At 37.3% G+C, this 21,626-nt stretch overlaps 1 protein-coding gene across 1 annotated transcript in view; it reads left to right on the top strand.

The window, feature by feature from the left end:
- The window catches only part of EYS (eyes shut homolog), a 1,933,311-nt gene that overhangs the window by 1,755,690 nt on the left and 155,995 nt on the right, over nt 1-21,626 (top strand). Inside the window, 1 exon segment of the mRNA XM_049873718.1 lies at nt 10,941-11,113. Coding sequence (XP_049729675.1) covers nt 10,941-11,113 — 173 coding nt within the window.

Raw genomic sequence — 21,626 nt, 5'->3', positions numbered from 1 at the left:
ACCGTGGGATGGGATGGGGGAGGAAATAAGCTATAAAGATTTCAACATAAAAGAGAAACAATTTTCAATTTACGATTTAATAAATTCTAAGGAAAAGGTCTTTAAATATGTGTCTATTCGAATACATTTTAAGTTGCTTTAAAATTTTAATTTAGCTTGAACTGGATTGGAGAGTTTGCAACAACTCACAATTCATATATATCAGTTAAGTGGAAATATAACTTTTGTTTGAACTAGTGAAACAAAACTTCAAATGATCCTTACTTTAAAAAAAGAAAAAAGTTGCTTCTAGCTTTCAAAGATCTGCTCCACGCCATAACCTGTCACAGAAGGTTTTCTGAACCCAATAGGTAATCCCTTTCCAAACCAATGCTATTTCTGTGCTATAGTGAGCCTAGCAATGTTGGATTTATTGAGTGAAGCAATTTAGGAATTGCTTCCTGCAGATGGAGATGCATTTTATAGTGAACCACTGGAGGTTTAAAAGTAACAAACTGCTGGAAAAAAATGCTTAAAATGATCCCCGCAAATAGTGAAATCTTATCTATCCCATCTGATGGAGCAATTGAGGGGAAAGTAACTAATTGAAACTATTGAAACAGCAGGAAAAGTTGTTCCTTTTTTTTTTTAATCCATTTAATGTAAAAGAAAATCATCACATGTAATAGAGTATCAAAAAAAAAGTGTTAACTAGGTATAAACGCCTTTTAAAACTGTCTTTTACTATCCACAAGGTCACTGAACTAAGAAACTTGCCTCCAGCTGAAACACCTTTGATGAGAGTTGGTCATTGTACATGGTTTTCAAAGAAATAGCACCGTCCATTTTAGCGTCATGTCAACTGATTCCAGGAAGAGATTTAGTCTTTTCCAGTGCAAAGAAATTGCAAACTAAAACTTTTAATTGAAAAAGCCTGAAGCCACTTTCAACCTCTTGTATTTAAAACTCAAATTACCCCTTTCAGTATCAGAAGGAAAAAAAAAGTACACTTATTTCAAAGACAGCAAAGCAGTGATTTATTATCAGTAGTTCTTTTCTCAGTAAAGCTGTTTTGAGTTCTTTAAGCTTTGTATCAAAATTTTATCACCTTAACACAAAATATTGCCCTAAGTTGGTGTTAGGTGCCCTTGAGTTGACTCCGACTCATAGCAATCATATGTACAACACAACAAAATCACTGCCTGGTCCTGCGCCATCCTCACAATCATTGCTATGCTCAAACTCATTGTTGCAGCCACCGTCAATCCATTTCATTGAGGGTTTTCCTCTTTTCTGCTGACCCTCTACCTTACCAAGCATGATGTCTTCTCCAAGGACTGGAGATAACATATCCAGAGTACATGAGACAAAGTCTCACCATCCTTGCTTCCAAGGAGCGCTTTGGCTATGCTTCTTCCGAGACAGGCTTGGTCATTCTTCTGGCAGTCCATGCTATATTCAATAGTCTTCGCCGACACCTTAATTCAAAGGTGTCAGTTCTCCTGTGGTCCTCCTTATTCATTGTCCAGCTTTCACATTCATATGAGGCAATTAAAAATGCCATGGCTTAGGTCAGGCACACCTTAGTCCTCAAAGTGACATCTTTGCTTTTCAGTACTTCGTAGAGGTCTTTTGCAGCAGATTTGCCCAATGCAATGCATCTTTTGATTTCTTGACTGCTGCTTCCATGGACATTAATTGTGGATCCAAGCAAAATGAAATCCTTGACAACATCAATCTTTTCTCCATTTATCATGACGTTGCTTATTGGTCCAGTTGTGAGAACTTTTGTTTTCTTTATGTTGAGGAGTAATCCATACCGAAGGCTGTAGTCTCTGATTTTCATCAGTAAGTGCTTCAAGTTCTCTTTGCTTTCAGCAAGCAAGGTTGTGTCATCTGCATACTGCAGGTTTTTAATGAGTCCTCCACCAAACCTAATGTCCGGTTCTTCTTCATATACTCCAGTTTCTTGGATTATTTGCTCAGCATACCAAACCAAACTAGTTGCTGTAGAGTCAATCTCCATTCTGACTCATAGCACCCTATAGAACAGAGTGTAAAACTACCCCGTAGAGTTTCCTATGAGCACCTGGTAGATTTGAACTGCTGACCTTTTGCTTAGCAGCCATAGGTCTTAACCACTACCCCACCAGGGTTTCCTTGCTCAGCATACAGGTTGAAAAAGTATGGTAGAAGAATACAACACTGATGCACAACTTTTCTGATTTTAAACCATACAGCATGCACTTAATCTGTTTGAATGACTGCCTCTTTGTCTATTTACAAATTCCATGTGAGTATAATTAAGTATTCAGAAATTCTCATTCTTCGAAATGTTATCCATAATTTGTTATGATCCATATAGTCGAATGTCTTTGCATTATCAATAAAACACAGGTAAATATTTTTCTGGTATTCTCTGCTGTCAGCCAAGATCCTTCTGACATCAGCAGTGCTATTCCTTGTTCCATGTCCTCTCCTGAATCTGGCTTGAACTTCTGGCATTTCCCTGTCGATATACTGCTGCAACTGTTTTTGAATTATCTTCAGCAAAATTTTACTTATGTGTGATATTAATGATATTGTTTGATAATTTCTGCATCCTGTTGGATCAAATTTCTTTGGAATGTGTACATATGTAGATCTCTTCCAGTTACTTGGCCAGGTAGCTCTCTTTCAAATTTCTTGGCATAGACAAGTGAGCACCTCCAGCCCTGCATCCTTTTGGTGAAACATCTCAATTGGTATTCCATCAATTCCTGAAGCCTTGTTTTTCACCAATGCCTTCAGTACAGATTGGACTTCTTCCTTCATTACCATTTGTTCTTGATCACACGGTACCTCCAGAAGTGGTTGAACGTCAACCAATTCCTTTTGGTAGAGTGACTCTGTGTGTTCCTTCCATCTTCTTTTGATGACCCCTGGGTCATTCAATATTTTTACCATAGAATCCTCCAAAATTTCTTCTGTGAGCTCAAACTTCATGTGAAGTTACCTCATCTTATGAGAAAGTAGTATTGGTGATTGGAATCCTGCTACTCCTCAACCCCTCGTCCTCGTTCTGCCCTCTCACACTATTCCCTTGTTAATGTCCTCTGTTTAAACTCGACCAAGGCAAGGAGACTTTGTCTCATGTACTTTGGACATGTTATCTCCAGTCCTTGGAGAAGATATCATGCTTGGTAAGGTAACAAGATCCTCAATGAGATGGATTGACAGAGTGGCTGCAACAATGGGCTCAAGCATAGCAGGTGCTTTTCCCATTTGATGGTTTTGTGTCCCTACTTTGTTTCAAACATGTTCATCTACATAATACACAGCTTCTTGAACACCTGGGAGAAGGACCAGGGTCTCTCTGTACTATCTCATTATAAGGATGGATTTGGAGATGAAAGACAATATCTGGCATACTGTCCCTAAGTTTGTTGATTCCTAGCAAATTCCCCACATTATAGCTGCAGGATGATAATTCTAAGACACAATATCATTATTTCCCTTCCACAAATCCAACAATACCTGTCCATTGCCAGTAAGTTAAAGTACAAATTCGTAACAGGACTGTAGCCCATTCTTATATCTCAAATGAGCCTTTCTTGTACTTTATGATCAAATCTGTTGAAAGGATTACATTATGTGAAATGCTAGCCTTGGCAAGTAGAGATATCTCTTCTTAGGACTTGGGGGAAAGGGAAGGAGGGCCGGAGAAAAATATGGAGGGATAGATGATGTGAGAATTTAAAGACTGGTGCTGATGGTTGCAATTTTATTTGTAGAGAGGAGATGAAATCATCTCCTTTGAGTGTGGGGGGCATAGGGCTTAGAGACTGGGAAAGGTCTGAACTACCATTCTAGAGAAGGAAGACAAGAATCAATGCCAAAATTAGTTTTAAAAAAATTGTAAAATGAACAGGGAATAAATGTGTAGGATATGTGACAGGGAGGGAGTTGGATGAGATTAGGTCTGAACTGGGCTTGGAATTGAAGAAATGAGGTTTTATATAGTGGGTAAAAGTTGAGTGGCAATTTTGATGTTGTTCTAGTCATTGTGCTACAAGCCTTGTGCCTGGGGCTCGGAATTATCATCTAAAATAGAGTCTGCAGTTCAAGGCGTGGATATTAAACAAATAGTCAGTAATTTTGGGTCTACATTGTTCAGGACACTGACCTTATATAAAGAGGTTTGGGACAATCTTTGTGTTAAGTGTCAGACATAAACTGTAGTTTAGGAGAAAGCCTGATAACAAATTTAGAGGAAAGAACTCCTCTAACTTTCTTGACCTCCCCAAGCCCAAATTCAGAACTTAGATGCTTTAGAGAAGGGAAGATGTGCTATAAGTGAGAAATTACAAAAAATTAAATTTTACATTGCAAACTCAACATAGGGATGTAGCAACGCTCATAAAGAATGTTTCAGTGTTCATAAATGTGTGCTCTCCTAGAGCATTATTTACTACTCTTTATGTTTGTGAGGGATAAATCCCACCCCTCATCAATTGTGTAAATAGTTCTTAATATCAGAAAAGAACAACGATCAGCATCACGTGCTGTGTTGCCACCTTCCTGACAAGAGTTGAATTCGCCATGGTAACAGCTGAGTAGAAATTGTAGGTATGCGAACATTGCTGAGGTCAAGGGATTGGGTGAAATGGTGCTCTGTTGGTTTGAATATTTTAAGGAATTTTTTTTTCTTTCTTTTTAGTAGGAGTTAAAATAGAGTTTTAAAAGCTTATACCAACTCTTCTAGCCTTTAATAGCCTCCAAATAGGCACATTATCTTCACAGAAAATTATCTGAGACCTCTAGAGCGTAATAAGCACTGAATTTACTGATTCTGTTATATTAAATCCTGCCCAAATTGTCCTTACAGTGCAGAGGACTGGAGGCTGGCTAATCTTATAACAAAAATAGAGTAAGAAAATATATTATAAAATTATTGCTTGGGTGTAAAGTCTAATCTTAAGACACTAACCTTTTTTTTTTAATTGAGAAAAGTAATTTTAGACGTTGAAATGATGCATTCATTCAACAAGTAAGCATTAATGCATCCTTTTTTATTTTTCTACCCTTTCTCCCCTTCCCTTCTCCATCTGTATCTTCCATATGCTATCGCCCTTCCCAGCCCACTTCTTTTTGTACCAGATTCCATTCTCTTGATGATTTCAGACTTAACTAATTGTCCATTTCATCTATGCCCGCCTCATTTAACCAACGCAAGTTGAGCAGCTACTCTGTTCAAAGTACTGTACTAGACACATTCTCATACATATCCCATTTAACTTTAGATTATGACCTTAAGGCAATACTGGATGTGCTCACTAGTCAATGCCAAGAAATTTGCATGACAGCTACCTGGCCAACTGACTGGAAGAGATCCATATTTGTGCCCATTCCAAAAAAAGCTGATCCAACAGAATGCATCAATTGTTGAACAATATCATTAACATCACACGCAAGTAAAATTTTGATGAAGATAACTCAAAAACTGTTGCAGCAATACGTTGACAGGGAATTGCCAGAAATACAAGTCAGATTCAGAAGAGGACGTGGACCCAGGGATATCATTGCTGATGTCCGATGGATCTTGGCTAAAAGCAGAGAATACCAGAAAGATGTTTACCTGTATTTCATTGACTATGCAAAGGCATTCGACTATGTAAATCATAACAAATTATGGACAACATTTCAAAGAATGGGAATTCCAGAACACTTAATTGTGCTCGTGCAGAACCTGTACGTAGATTGAGAGGCAGTCGTTCGAACAGAGCAAGGGGATACTTCGTGGTTGAAAATCAGGAAAGTTGTGCATGAGGATTGTGGCCTTTCACCATACTTATTCAAACTGTATGCTGCACAAATACTCCGAAAAGCCAGACTATATCAAGAAGAATGTGGCATCAGGATTGGAGGAAGACTGATTAACAACCTGCGTTATGCAGATGACACAACCTTGCTTGCTGAAAGCAAAGAGGACTTGAAGCATTTACTGATGAAGATCAAAGACTACAGCCTTCAGTATGGATTACATCTCACCATAAAACAAAAATTCTCACAACTGGACCAATAAGCATCATCATGATAAACAGAAAATACTGAAGTTGTCAAAGATTTCATTTTACTTGAATCCACAGTCAATGCCCACGTAAGCAACAATCAAGAAATCAAATGATACATTGCACTGGGAAAATCTGAAAAAGACCTCTTTAAAGTGTTAAAAAGCAAAGATGTCACTTTGAAGAGTGAGGTGGGCCTGACCCAAGACATGGTGTTTTCAGTTGCCTCATAGATATGTGAGATCTGGAGAATGAACAAGGAAGACCAAAGAAGAATTGATACCTTTGAATTACAGTGTTGGTGAAGAATATTGAATATTCCACGGACTGCCAGAAGAATGAATAAATCTGTCTTGGAAGAAGTACTTTAGAAGTACTAAAGAATGCTCTTTAGAAGTAAGGATGGCAAGACATCATCTCATACACTTTGGACATGTTATCAGGATGGACCGGTCCCTGGAGAAAGACATTTTGCTTGGTAAAGTAGAGCATCGGAGAAAAAGAGGAAGACCCTCAATGAGATGGGTTGACACCACAACAATGGGCTCAAACATAGCAATGATTGTGAAGATGGTGCTGGATCGGGCAGTGTTTCATCTGTTGTACGTGGGGTCACTATGTACCACGACGACTCAATGGTACCTAACGATAGCAACAATTTCCTGTTTTGAATCTGATATTTTCTGAGGTTCCTCCCTTGGATGCAAAAAAACTACAACTCTATTTCATAAGGACTAGAAGGTACCAGGAAGTCCCTAGATGATGCAAATGGTTAAGCACTTGACTACTAACTGAAACATTGGTGGTTAGAACTCACTCAGAGGTGCCTTGAAAGGAAGGCCTGGTGATCTATTCTGAAAGTTCACAGCCTTCAAAACCCTACGGAGCCCAGTTCTACTCTGCACACATGGGGCGGCCACGAGTCAGAATCAACTCAACAGCAACTAGTGTTTTTATTTGTTTGTTTCGTTTTGAGGGTTTTTTATTTGTTTGTTTTTGGCTAGAGGGTAACAGGCCAAAAGAAATAGAAAAGACATCTCTTCAAGTGATACACTTGCTGGGAAGAAAGTCCTGGTCATTATTCTTTATAATGAAGGTCTTTTTTTAAAGTGAATCATGAGTTTCAGAGAGAGAAGGGAGAGAGACAGAGAGAGAAATAGATATTCCAATTTAAATTTTTTTCCCAGAATGCCCACGAGAGTGAATGACAGATTCTAGAACAAGAAGCAACAAAATTATTTATATGCTATTTGTGAATTATTCCTGTTTTATATATTATTTTCTCATGCACAATTCTATGACCTTTATCATTGTTTTTATCCTTTTTCATCTTTTTGTTTCTGCCTTTAGTAGAGTCCTTTTGAAAAAAGGAAAAAAACAAAAATCCCTGTAGCAGGACACTTCTGAGCACTGGTCATGGATATGTTTTATAAACTATGTTTCTCCAAGTTTACTTTATAGGCTGCTGAAGGTAATTTTGGTTTTGCATTTTTTTTTCCTATTATTTTCATGCATGGCTACTTTTAAAAAGAAAAGGTTAAAAACAAAAACTGTGCAGAATAATAATATTCTTTTAGGCAGCCCTGTCTTAGACAAAGAAAAACCATCTGTGGTGCTAGAGCTCTGAGTCTCCATTGGCCCTTGCACCACACACAGCTGACAACTCATTTGAAAGGAGTTCAAACATTTTAACGCAGATTCTGGATTAAAAAAAAAAAAAAGGGTATTGCTTTTTAATTAGCAGACTTTTTATTGTGGGCTTGTGAAATTCACGAAAACAGAACCAAAGTTGGACTTGAAGAATAGTCATCTCATTTGCGTTCTTTCTTTGGCCTGTGCTGTGGTGCTATAAATAGGAGAACCTATACAGAGAGATGGGTTATTTCCGCCAATAGCAATTTTATTTTTCATAAAGAGACATTATTCATAAGGATTCGTTTCTGCACACTTTCCTGCCGAGAACCTCTCTCTCGATGCTGTAGGTGGCCAACTTTAAAATACGATAATGACCCATTAGATACACAGAGTAGAGGAAGAGTTACTCATTTCTTTAAGTTAATATATGCAGGAGTCCTTTTAGTTCTAGAAGATTTTCTGGCATCTTGTGGTGTTATGTAAATAGTGGGCAACATTTTCCGGCCATATCTTTGATTTTTTTTTAAATCAGCTAATTTTTTTTTCTGAAGATAATTTTAATACCCATAGAAATTTAATGGCAGTCACTTGGTATGCTAACCGTATTGTAGACTTGTAATCAAATATGCTGACAGCATTCATAGTACCAAAATATACAAACTTTTGCATACACTGAGATTGGTGCTATTTTTTAAGCAGTGTTTTAAAATGTCTGAGTGAATTTTTTCTACTTTATGCTTTTGTTAAGTATAATGTACATGCAGTGGACCATATATGGCACTAGTAAAACACAAATACTCTAATCTTTGTACTTTGATGAACGAATGTCATGTTTTCAGATGTATGTAAGTCAAAAGTCAGACTTCTAGCCCAAACAGAGAGAGAAAATTACAAAGCCCTGGCATCCTGCTAAGGGCACAGTAGTAACTGAAGACCATCAAACTTATTTTTTTCTGAAGAGAAAACTTGTCCCAAGGGCCTGGCTTAATCTCAAAGTGGGCTATGCAAGAGGATTGGGCAATGGCACTTTGAAAATGCAGAATCCTGGGCCTTACCCCACACCTACTATCAGGATCTCAATCTTGGTAGGCAGGGGGAACATGGAATCTGTGTTTGTAAAAGCCACATAGAGATTCTCTGGTTATATTTTGTGGTACCAGTAGCTTTTAGAAACTACTGACATCTGAATCCACATTTTAGAGAGTTAAAGTCTTAAAATTCTTTAAAAGCTACTGTCTAAATTCACTCATCACGTACATGTGCTGTGCTTTATAAATTTGTTCACACAGTTATGTTGTCTCCCCCAAACAGAATGGAAGCAATTTTTATTTGCCCAATGGCAGGTGACACTACATCCATGACGTAGGGACACGGAAAATATTGGTTGAGAGCAATCGGCAGTAAATATTGTGTTCTCGTGTATAGGTAAAAGCTTCACCAACAACTGGGTTCTTTTCCCAGACGTACTTTAATTCAGAAAAGGGTCCTAACTTCCTTAAAGGGTGATTTGCAGAATAGTGTTCTACATGGTTCACAGGACTGTGAAGGATACGATTTTCAAAACCTTCTCAAAAGAAAAAAATATATTGCACATGAACATATTCTCCCATAACTAATTTTACTAAACAGTTCCAAATAAATTCACAGCAATGTTGCAACATTTGAAGCAAAGTGGGTGAAGGAAGATGATGTTGTTTTAATCACTGTTTCCAAAAGTCAACTGTTTAACGTATGGTCCATCAATCTCAGGGCACTCTCTGTGCCAGTCAACATTGTCATTTGTGGAGAGGCATCAAAGTGGGTTAGGTGACAGCCAAAACAGCTGACTTGGCAGCTTTGGAAGAAGTTGGGACTCAGTAATAGGCATCTTTGGCAAGATCAGAATGGGAGACATCTTTAGGTAGCAGGTGTAACACAGTTGGTAGCAAAGATAGATTTAATATATATATATATATATATATATATATATATATATATATATATATATATATATATATATATATATATACTGGTAGAAATATCAAGCACTCCAGGAATTCTTTTAGAACTTCAAGGTGCAATCTGAAGTGTGCAGGGTTGCCATCTGGCAAAATCTTAATTAGTGAAAGTTGACTCTTTGTAATGAAGTGCTAATAGGATATCAAGATGCTTGAGAACTCTGGACACTTGCCCTTGTTTAGCTAGAGAAAGTGATTTTCTCCTTTCTTGGGGCCTTTTCTATGGAATTTCTCTTTCTCTTTCCGCTCTAGCTGCCTGCTGGTGTACAGATGCACACAGTTAGTCATCTCAGCATGAATCTGTGCAACCAACTTCTCCCAACACCTAGCAAAAGCGAAAGAGGAAATGAGGCTTGATTTATCAATAGGGCATGATTAAAATTAGTGATTTCCTTGGTTTGTAACATAAAAGCCTCTTTCCCGCATTTCAAATCTGGTTAGATCTATACAATTAAAGCACTTAAATCAATCAATATTTAGATTAATGTGGCTTTTACATGTGTGGCATTCTCCTTTATTATAAGAAGACTAATGGGGTCTCCAGGCTGTAGCCAACAAGAGTGTTATACTTCTAGATTTTATCCCAGAATACAGATGCTTAATATTGAACTCTCAGAAGGATGCAAGATAAGTAGAAACAACAGATTCCAAGTCATTCCCCCTTCTTCACCTTCCCAGGCGGTGAAAAGAGGTATTTTTCCTGAGCTCTGCCTTCACAGGCACTAGCAGCTTGGGGTGGAGCCACCAAACTATATTTTAAGTGGGAGTGCTGTGCAATCAATTACATCTCCCCACTGTGCTTTTCTTTCAGAATTACCACAAGTGCTGCTCTTAGAGAACTTGATCGTCAGTGTAGGGAGCTTATCAGTAGCTTAAAAGTCTCCACTGAGCTTTGAGCCTAAAAAGGGCTTTTTCTAATAGACATTTGAAGCACTTTATTGAGGCAGTGCCACACGTATTTAATGAAGCCGTGGAAAGGCACCTACTGTGAAATAAAAGATGAGATAAATTAAAAATAAAAATGGACAGCTTAAAATAGACTCCATGGCTTCAGGCAATCTATAAAGCTGTTAATCTGCTTTCAATGTAAACAGCTAAAAATACTTAAAAGTTGAAAAGGGGAAGAAAAACTCCATTCATTAGCCAAGATGCAATTGTAACTTTATTTAAATATATGTGTGTATATATGTATGTAATATTATATATATATAATGCTAAAGTTGATAAATACCATAGCAATTGTTTTCTGACTGGCTTTTTAATTCCTTCCTCTTCTCAGTGAGAGTGAAAACTGGTTTTGTGAGTGTCCCAGGCTCTACTCAGGCAAGCTGTGCCAGTTTGCAACTTGTGAAAACAACCCATGTGGAAACGGTGCCACCTGTGTTCCAAAATCCGGGACAGATACTGTCTGCCTCTGCCCTTATGGAAGGTCTGGACCCCTGTGCACTGATGGTAAGAGTGCTTGACTGTTAAATACGGAACATGGGCAGAGCAGGTGAAGAGGCTAGAAGTCACACAGAGTAATCAAGGACAGCACCTGGCTGATCAAATACGTCAAATCTTTTTCTTGATTCTTTTCAAGTCAATTGAGGACAAAACCATTAGTGAGACTGATCACTGAGCAGATAGTTCTCATACCCATCAAGCAATTATAAAGGAGGTAATGAGTTTGCCCTGAGGTAAGACTACAGAAAATGACTATTATAAAATCTCAAAGTCAATCTAAAGATAAAAGAGTAACAAGGGAAATCCAGAGCAACACATAAAAACAAATTATTTTATGTCATTTTGGCAAACTGAAAATGAAATATTAATAAATCAATGTATTGCAGCCCAATTGTGTTCAAAGATAGGGAAGCCTATAGCTCTGTTAATATGTGTCAATAAACTAAATCACAAACAACTAAATCAAGTGCCTCTCTTTAGGAAAATCTAGCGTGTGGAAATCCTAAACTACAAAAAGTTACAAAATGCTATGCCATAAGATTACTTCAAGAAGCAAGTTTCTTAAAAACTTAATGTTAGTTTTGATATATGAAAATGTGCCTGTAAATATTTTCAGAAATATTAAAAAAGTAATAATTGGCATTAATATTTAATCAACTCAGGACTAGACTTGCTTCATCTTTATTCTCACCATCAAGGTCAAAAAGAAAGTTTGTCCCTTTGGCACTAGTGCTTTTTGGTACCAAATTTAAGTCAGTCCAAGTGAGCACAGGGCCCTGTGTCCCAGGCACCCAAAGCAAGTAGATTCAGCCTGTGTTGACCCATCAAAATGCTGGGGCACCAAGCCCTGATGTGACAGGTATAAAAATTGGAACTAGAATAAAAAAGAACCTGTGACTAAAGAATATTGACATTTTTGATATATACATTTTGGAGGGAATTAAAATGATGGATTTATGTTAGTTGGGAGAGCAGAAGAGTTAAGTACTAGGAATTTCATTCTGTGTGTGGCCTGATTTTATTAGAAGAAGTTAGCCAAGTCTTTTTATAATAAGAAAAAGCAGCATAGATTGGGTGGACTTGAAGTCTAGTCCTTTGCTATAAACACTTCACATATCTCAGCCATAATCATTCTTATTTAGACAAAAGCTATTGGAAAATGCAATTGATTGCAAAAATTTGATTACTAAGAGATGAATTATCATTTTTGCTTCCTACTTGAAAATTAACCCCCATTGCCACTGAGTCGATTCCGACTCATATAGGGTCACTACGAGTCAGAATCGACCCGATGGCAATGGGTTTGGTTTCTTGGTTTTACTTGAAAATTAGACCGACGATTTTCAAGAAATAAGAAATGATGGCTCAAAAGAATATCTTTACATATTTACAAAAAATGATCCCCCCCTTGATTTCCTTAGAATTCCAAAGATGCAGAAATTCACGAATTATTGAGACAGGAAAAATTAGAAAAAGCTTTAGTCTCTCTGTCTCAGTGTAGGTAAGAAGAAATTCCTACATGCACATATTCAGAAGAATTTCTTAAAATAAGTAACCTATCCACTAACATATTCCACTTTTGTGCCAGATCCAGTTAAAGGTATTAGAAATGTAAAGCTTATCAAGAAAGATGAGACCCTTGCCCTCCTACAGCTTACCTGTGTGGAAGAGGAAGAAATGAGAACGGAGTGCTTGAGATGAGGGTCTGTCAGGGCATAGCGGATCAAAGCTGCACAGAACGGTGCACAGTAGCATAGCTGGAACCAGAGTGAAGGCAAAGATGTGAGGCAGAACACAAGACACACCAATACAGGCTAAACATGTCAATATTCCATAACAACCACTAAACCGCCCACTCAAGTATCAGCTCCCTCTAGGAACCATCTATGCACCAACCAGGAATCAATGCTTTCTTTACTCCGCCAACTAGTGTGAGGTGGTGCCCACAAATCATTTCTTGGACCTTTCACTTGTATCAATCTGACCTCCAGGAAATTGTCCAGAACATGATGAAAATATATTTCCCCACAGAGCAAAGCAAAGAACCAACCAACCTAGAAACCAATAAGCATAGTTGTCACCCAGTTATGGCAAGTTAAAACAGACACAGAATAATATCTGGACTCCCTTTTTACCTTTGCCTTTTTGTTAATAGTGAAGGATGAACTATCAGCTAGTTTTTGTTCCTTCAGCTGTTGTGTCTACTACATAGCACTTTTCTTTCAAAGTATTTCCATATCTACTATCCTAATATATTCTTCAGGGAATAATAGAAAATATAATTTTGACATTTCCTACCCTGCTCTTATTTACACTGGGGAATTCATTCCAGGATGATTGCAGCAGTGATGACTGGAGTTAAGAGAAACAAGCATTGCAGATGGAAAATTTGCAGCTCCCTTCCTTTGTAAGGGCTTTTACTTTCCATGTGCATGCCCCTCATCATACTCCCTGTTGCCTGTACAGGAATAATGTCTCCTTGTTTCTTAACTACATCATCATAGAGACAAAAAGGGGACACTATAACTTGTCTTTTGTACTCTTCATCCCTTCTATAAATATTTTGAAATTAATTTCCCATATTCACCCAACCTAGATGTCTCAATGAATATAACCATTGACGAAAGCAGTATAATAAAACTATTGACTGAGAGCTTAGGCTCTGGAATCAGACTGCCTGGGTTAAAATCCTCATTTTACTATTGTCTCATTGAGATCTTGGCCAAGTCACTTGGTTTTTCTGTACTTCAGCTTCCATGTGTCTAATAATAGCACGTACTTCAGAGATTATCATGAGAATTAAATGATATAATGCATATTAAATGCTTAACACATTGCTTGGTGTATAGAAAATATTTATTTGTTAAGGATGGGGAGTTGGAATTCTCACCCTTAAGAACTGTCATGTCTTTGTAGGGAGGAAAGCTGGATCTCCATTCCAGTTAAAAAGGGAACTCTTTAGGATGTCAAAGGAAATCAAAATTAATTACTTTCAAGATGTATTTTCTTGGTTGATGTATTCTTTGCAGGGATTAGAGACAAGCCAGGGTACTACAAAACCAGGGAGGAAAGCAGAGCTCTAGGGACACGGATAATCACCAGGTTATTTAAAGACATGATACCTCTATAAAGCAGCTTAATGTCAGGCTGGCATTTTGTAATGGCATATTTCAAGTACATGTAATTTTCTGTCATGTAAGCTCGTAGCTCTTTGGATAGCATCCACTCTGATATAATCCAGCTTTCTCTCTCTCTCCAACTCAACAGTTATTTGACTACCCAGCTGCTCACGTATCTCAACAGCCCTTATTTCTCACCATGTTTAAATTCTGTGTTTTCTAGCTTCTGGATACAAAGAAATGTTAAAAGATAAGGCCTAATCCCAGAGGAAAGTAAGGAGAAGGGGCAATTATGGCCATACAAGAAAGCATTCATAAAAGCAAATCCTTTTGCTCTGGGTTGAAGGCAGCCTTTGAGTGGTCTACATTTTTTCTTCCCTGAGAACTGAGGGAATTGCACTTCCTTATGCTCAGTGTGAAGGTGTGCACCTCCTGCCTGTCACTCTTTTTTTTTTCCTATTTCAGCACCTATAAAGATGAAAAGTTAGGGTAGCACATATTAACAAAGTGGTGCTTAAAATAAATATATATTTCAAAGTACACTAAAATATTCTTGAAAAATAGCCCTGGTGGACTCTTGCTTTCAAGTCCATTGACATATTGAATTATCACATTTCTTCTATCTATGCAAGTGGTGGTCCCAGCAAAGCAAAGCCACAATTATTATTCTAATAGTTATTACTAGTACTTTGAGCTTATAAGCAAATAAGTTTTAATATATATATTTGTATATACATGGATAGATAGATGATAGACAGATAGATAGATGATATGTATATGTGTATCTGGAAAATATTTTCTGGTCAAAGGCTCTCATTAGATTTAGAAAATGCTCACATATCTAAATTTAATGCTGTAGTCTTTCTCTAAATGCATCATGCTTCCTATCAATGAGAGGTGTTAGATTTACTTAACAAGAAAATAAGGTATTTTGACTTAGGAAATTATATCAGTTCAGGCAGAGTCTGCTAGTTCTCTGGCCAATATGGTCACTTCTTTTTTTTCGTACACTCCTGATTTTATTTGGGGCTGTAAAGTGCTGACCTAAAAATTTGTATTTCCCAGGCTCCCTTAAAGCAGTGTGTGGCCCTGGGACTAAGTTCTGGCCAATCAGATGGGAGCAAAATATTCTTTGTGTTGTCTTCTAGAAAAACTCCATGGCCCCTCCCCAACCTTCCTTCTTTCTGGCTCCTGGAATGTGAATGAGATGACGTGAATTCAAGAAGCCATCTCCGACCGTGAGGTGATGAAAGATACATGCTAGGATGATGATGTAGAAACAATGAAAGAAGTCTAAACCCTGCTAACTGTAAAACTACCATAAAAAAAACCATACCAACCTAGAATTGCCCACCATCAAATTTTTTGTTAATGGGAGAGAAATAATCTTCTATTTTGTATAAATCTCTGTTATTTTGGGGCTCCCTGTTATATGCAGCTAAACCTAATCTTGGAGCTCTGGTGGCACAGTGGTTAAGAGCTCAGGCTGCTAACCAAAAGGTCAGCAGTTGGAATCCACCAGCTGCTCTTTGGAAATGCTATGGGGGCAGTTCTACTCTGTCCTGTAGGGTCACTGTGAGTCAGAATAGACTTGATGGCAACAGGTAATGGGCAAACATAATCTTAAATAATACAGTGTCAAGATTTTCCTGAATATGTATCTTGATGTTTTCTTAAATTCTCTAGTTTTGTTCATAAACCCTTAGACTCCTAGCAAGACAGAGTATAGAATTTCTCATGTTATCCCATTTACCTTATTTCGGTCTACCAAAAAAAAAAAAAAAAAACAGTTGCTGTCCAGTTGACTCTGACTCATAATGACCCAATAGGACAGAGTAGAACTGCCAGCCCTATGGAGTTTCCAAGAAGTAGCTGGTGGATTCAAACTGTCAACCTTTTGGCTAGTAGCTGAGCTCTTAACCACTATGCCACCAGTCTAGTATACATAATTAATTATAAATGTATAAAATTTTTTTTGCAAACTGATGAAAGCATAACTAGAATATCATTTCAATATTGTAAAATAAATAATGTGAAACCTGTGAAAGCCGGAACTCGATGGGACTGCCTTGTATCTCTAATCTCTCAAGTTTTCTGCCTCTGACAGGGCACAGTCTTACTACTTTTCTATCGCTATTACTGGAAAATATTTTAGTTTTCCTTCTCTGACAGGTTTCCACCTTAACGCAGGTTCCAGCTTTGACAGGTTTTACTGTATCATGATAAGCAATAAAGTGAAAAATTGTATTTTTCTAAATTAGGAAAATAATAAAGAAGCACATTTGAGGTCTTACTTATGAGACATTCCCTCATATCTTAAAACTACTCACAGGAGGCAATTTCTAATAATCATACTAAATGGAAATTCAAATCAGTTTGTAGGTTTTTCACATCTCTATTTCTAGGGAGCCATGCATCTGTTGTTTTCTGCTTTTAAACAGAGAACAAAGGATATTCACCACCAAACTCTTACCAATTGTGTGCCTCTGGAACACCATCAGTAGAACACTAACCTCTAAAGGCCAAATGTTCTTCTATTCGTTCATTCCAGCACTTTGTCCTTGTTCAGCAACCTCACAGAATTCTCCTTCCCAACACGAGCATTTCCTGCTTATTAAAAATGTCTTTAAAATGGATAGACTATGCACAGGGGCAGAATTTTTTCTCCTGAATATATTTACGACAAATTGATTTTGTAGACCATGTGTAGAAATGTAAACCTCTGCAGTTTTTCCTGCAGCTGGCTAGAGAATTGAACTCTGAAGGTCTGTCAGTCTGGGCCCTTCCACAAAGAGTCCATTTTTTTTTGTATGAAATGAATACTGTCAGATCCTCCCACACCTATCAGGTTATGCTTGGTCAGTTCAGGAGCTATGCTAATGTGTTAATGTGACGCACCTGCCAGTTACCAAGCAATGGAGAGCACGCATTTGTTATACATTAAAAAAAAAAAACTTCATAGAAACAGAAAATTGATTCAAGTCTGAGTAAATTTATGCTTCATGAAAAACTGAAGCCAACATTTTATAAGGAGGTAATGGAATCTATTGATTTTTAGGAATGAAACAGTGGCTGGAGATGCCTGCGGGTGATGTAATTTGCCCACTATTCTATACAATGATAGCAGCTATTCAGTTCAAGTTTTTCTTTGTTTAAATCTACTGACATGCTCATACTGTGCCTCTTCTTATATTTTGTCTTTTCATCCCGGACAGCTTAAAATGGCCTCCTAGTTTCCTTAGGATAAGAATAAAACTGCTTAAAATGATATGCAAGCTTAGCATGGACAGACCTCAGATTACCTTCCTAGCCACCCCCCTATCTGCCCCCTTGTCAGAACACTGCTCACACTATTTTGTATTTACCTTTTAAGTGGGGTGGCCATATATATTGCACATTCTTCCCTCAGACTGTTAGCTCTATGAAGACAGAGATCACTTCTACTTTGGTCATCACCATATCTGCAGATCCATATATACTGCCTGGTACATGGTACAATTTCAAATCTTTGCTGAATTGAAAATCATTTGAAAATTCTTCAGGATTTTCATCTAAAATAAATCTACAACTTAGTTTATTTTTCATTTACTATGATTATTAGAACTTGCCTGACGGGAATAGTTTTACACCTAGTACTATGCCTATTACATAACAGATATCCAATAAATACCTAACAAATTTGAAAAGTAAGCTAATAAATGAATGAATACTCTAGTCTGGAGCATTTTGAAAAGTGTGTTCCACAGCAGACTGTTGTAGCAATGTTGCCCATTAAAAAGAGTCTGCAGTGAAATGAATGCAGCTCTACTGAAGAAGGGCTTGCTATATGCTAGGCACTGGGCTAAGTGACTTATAGTCATCTTCTTACATGATCCTCATAGTAATCCAATGAATTATGCAATTATTTCCATTATACAGATAGGAAAACTGGATTCAGAGCTTAAATAGAAAGTCAGAGATGGTATTATTCAAAAGTAGTAGGTAGATCTAGATTTTTCTACAAAACATTACATGAAACTTACAGTGTGAGGTAGCACAGTAAAGGCTCTGAGAAGTTCTATAATAACACAGCATTAAGACCAAGGAACTCTTCTTTCTCACAGAACAAGACTTTCACAGAATTTACCAGTCTAGTGGTTTCCAAAGTGGTGTATATACACTCCATTGTGGTATTAGAAGAAAATATTACTTATCTTTTTTTTCTTCTATCCTTCTATTCCTATTTTTTGTTTTATGATGTATATATTATATTATCATATAATAGTTTTTAAATAAATAACATATATGAGGCATTTCAAAAAAATTTAGAGACCACTGAACTAGACAATTCCCTTTCAAACATGGCCCGAGATTTTTATTAGTTCCATTGATGTCGTAAAACCTATTTAGAGAAGCTGATTTCAAATTATGCTTGAAATGTTTGGTAGATAATATATACATGTTGCTGTAAAAAAAGTTAACATAGTACACTTACAAAAATACCTCCCAGGGGGAGGGCATGGTTGACACACAAACATAGAAAAAAAAAAAAATAGAAGGTGCGTATTATTTGTGTAAAAATATGGTGTGTGTGTGCGTATAATTTATTTTATAATTCCAATTGGTTACTATTATCGAAGGGAACAATGAAGTGGCTTTTTCAATAGCTGCTTATTCTTGGTTTTAAAGAACTTTAAACCACCCACTCACCCCGGATCATACTATCTGAGCTGTGGAAAGATTTCAGGAAGACTATGGAGGCAAGAGGAGAGTGCCTACAAACTCACCTAATACCAACAGCAATCTCATGGTAGAAAGTCAAGGATTAAATATACATATATCTTATGGCCATCTTATGGAATGTGGCCTTTTGTGGTAGGCATTCCCAAACATGAAAAACCAGATAAGGCCACTTAGGCCTAAAATGAATGGAATAAATGTAAGTAGGGATTATTTCTACTCTCTTCTCTGCATTTCAGCTTTAAAAAATCAAAATGCTTGAAATCATATTATGCATTTATCACTTAGGTTTTTATTTTGTTTTTTTAATTTTATTTTCCCCACTGACTCAGATGACTTGAGCTTTGCTTTGTTGTCTTTTACCAAATGAGAATCCTTCAATATTTGAAGTGTCCTGAAAAGTACTCAATATTTGATAAAGAACCACATGATCATTGAATATGTATTTCCACTCATAAATTTGGATGGATGCAAGCGTAGGCACAAAGTTGTATTTCATGTATTTTGATAAGATCAACTAAGCCTGAAAAAATTGACACTTTTGGAGGCATCATCATTTAATAGTTATGTATTGGTTTCTTAGGGTTGCCATAACAAAGTACCGGAATCTTGGTGGCCTAAAACAACAGGAATTTATTCTCTCAGAGTTCTGGAGATAAGAAGTTCAAATTCAGGATATCAGCAGGGCCATGCTCTCTCTGAAAGCTATAGGGAAAGAGCCTTCCTGTCTTCTTCAGTTTCTGGTAACCCCAGGCATTTCTTGGCTTGTGGCAGCATAACTCCAACCTCCGCCTCCATCTTTACATGGCTGTCTTCCATGTGTTTCTATCCGTGTCTCTTCTCCTCTTCTTATAAGAACACAAAAAGCCAAAACCAAACCCATTACTGTCGAGCCCATTCCAACTCAACAACCTATAGGACAGAGTAGAACGGCCCCATAGGGCTTCCAAGGAGAAGCTGGTAGATTCAAACTGTCAACTTTTTGGTTAGCACCCAAGTTCTTAACCACTGCACCACCAGGGCTGTCTATAAGGACACCAGTAATATTCAGTTAGGTTTCACCCTATTCCAATGTGACTTTGTGCTAACTAATCACATCTGCAGAGAGCTTATTTTGAAATACGGTCATATTCACAGGTATTGGAGGTTAGGAATTGAACATATCTTTGGTGGAGACACAAATCAACCCATAACAATGGGTAAACTCCAAAACAGAGAGCATCATTAATTTTGTCAACTTAGGCAAATAACCAATTTCTAGAGCAAAGGAGTATTTATGAAAAGTATACTGATTATTATTGTATTGACCAGTCGAAATAACTCATAACTCCAATAAACTCATGGTCTGTGTCTACGATTAATAACTCAGCCACCGAGCTTTGGGATTCCTACCAGTATGCGATTTGTGAGACAAAGATTAAATTGGGGAAAGAGAAAGGGAGACAGAGAATTCTCCGCCTCAAATAAACTATAGTTTGTAATTCAAACCCTGGCTTCTCGTATGCATTAGGATTATCCAACGTGTCTAACACCTACAATGCTGGTTGTTCCTTATACCTTCCTTTGCCTTACCAAGAACAAAGAATAAATCCAAAGGTGTCCCGGTCACTACCCAGGTAGATGGCTTAACAAACACCCTCTTGACTGTCTTAAATAATCAAGTCATGATTCCAATTTGGTTTTAATGATGATACTATAAACTCAAAATCTCAATGTGAATTTCAAAAAATAAACACCCATCATCATAAGTATGCCCCCAAAATTAGGAATTACTTAAAGATACCAATCATTCCTGAAGGGCTATTGGACTCCTTAGTTTTCTAAGGGAAGTGCTTTGTAGGGATTACTGAGATTGGGCTTCCTGTTCATTTCTGAAGTTAAAAAATTTGAAGAATAACTTGCAAAAGCTTACCTATTAATATATATTTTTTTCGATTGCCAAACAACGATAGGTGTTTGGTCAGCAGAAAAAATAATAAACAATAGAAAATCTAAAATAGGTGTGTTTTTACTTCCTTTGTTCTAATGATAGCACATTGTCCTAAATAAGGAATTTGCTGGAAGTGAATTAACTCTTTCTTGCCACAGTGATCTCCATCGGTCACTCACTTTAGTGTAAATTGGTGTGTTACTGGCCTGTAGAGATAATACAGCTCTTTGAAAGTCAGCATTTTACTGGCCATTTTGTTTTACATTCACAAACACCCAGCAGGGAACATTCAGTCTTTTCCAGAGGGCAAATCTAAATATTGCACCTAATGATCCAGTCTCAAAAATGACATTTTGTAATTCTCTTTGCCATTCTAAAGGAGCCAAGGGTATTTTTCAATCTCATCTCTTTTGTTCCTGTGCATTAAACCAACTTGAAATTGTTAAAGTGAGATTCTTTCTGCCCCAAGTCTTTAAGCTCTGGAGAAAGAAAAGCTGTCATCAGAGTGAGTGGCTGATAATTCTGCTTGTTGGAGTGTGTCCCTGTCACTATCCAGGTAGATGGCTTAACATAGACCTTGTTGACAGAAAACACCAAAGGGAACTTTCTTGAAGGAATATCACCATGCTGCACTGCAAAATGAGTCCCCTAAGTACATGTCAGGGTTGCTATCTTTACCATGGTGGCATTTATTTTTCCTAGGATAGCTGTATCCTCTGCATTTTAAGTTTGTCTCTGTAAGCTTTAAAAA

This window comes from Elephas maximus, chromosome 1 (assembly GCF_024166365.1).
Source record: "Elephas maximus indicus isolate mEleMax1 chromosome 1, mEleMax1 primary haplotype, whole genome shotgun sequence".
NCBI classification, from domain to species: Eukaryota; Metazoa; Chordata; class Mammalia; order Proboscidea; family Elephantidae; genus Elephas; species Elephas maximus.
The sequence above is the reverse complement of the archived record's forward strand: the minus strand, read 5'-3'. Positions and strand labels throughout refer to the sequence as shown.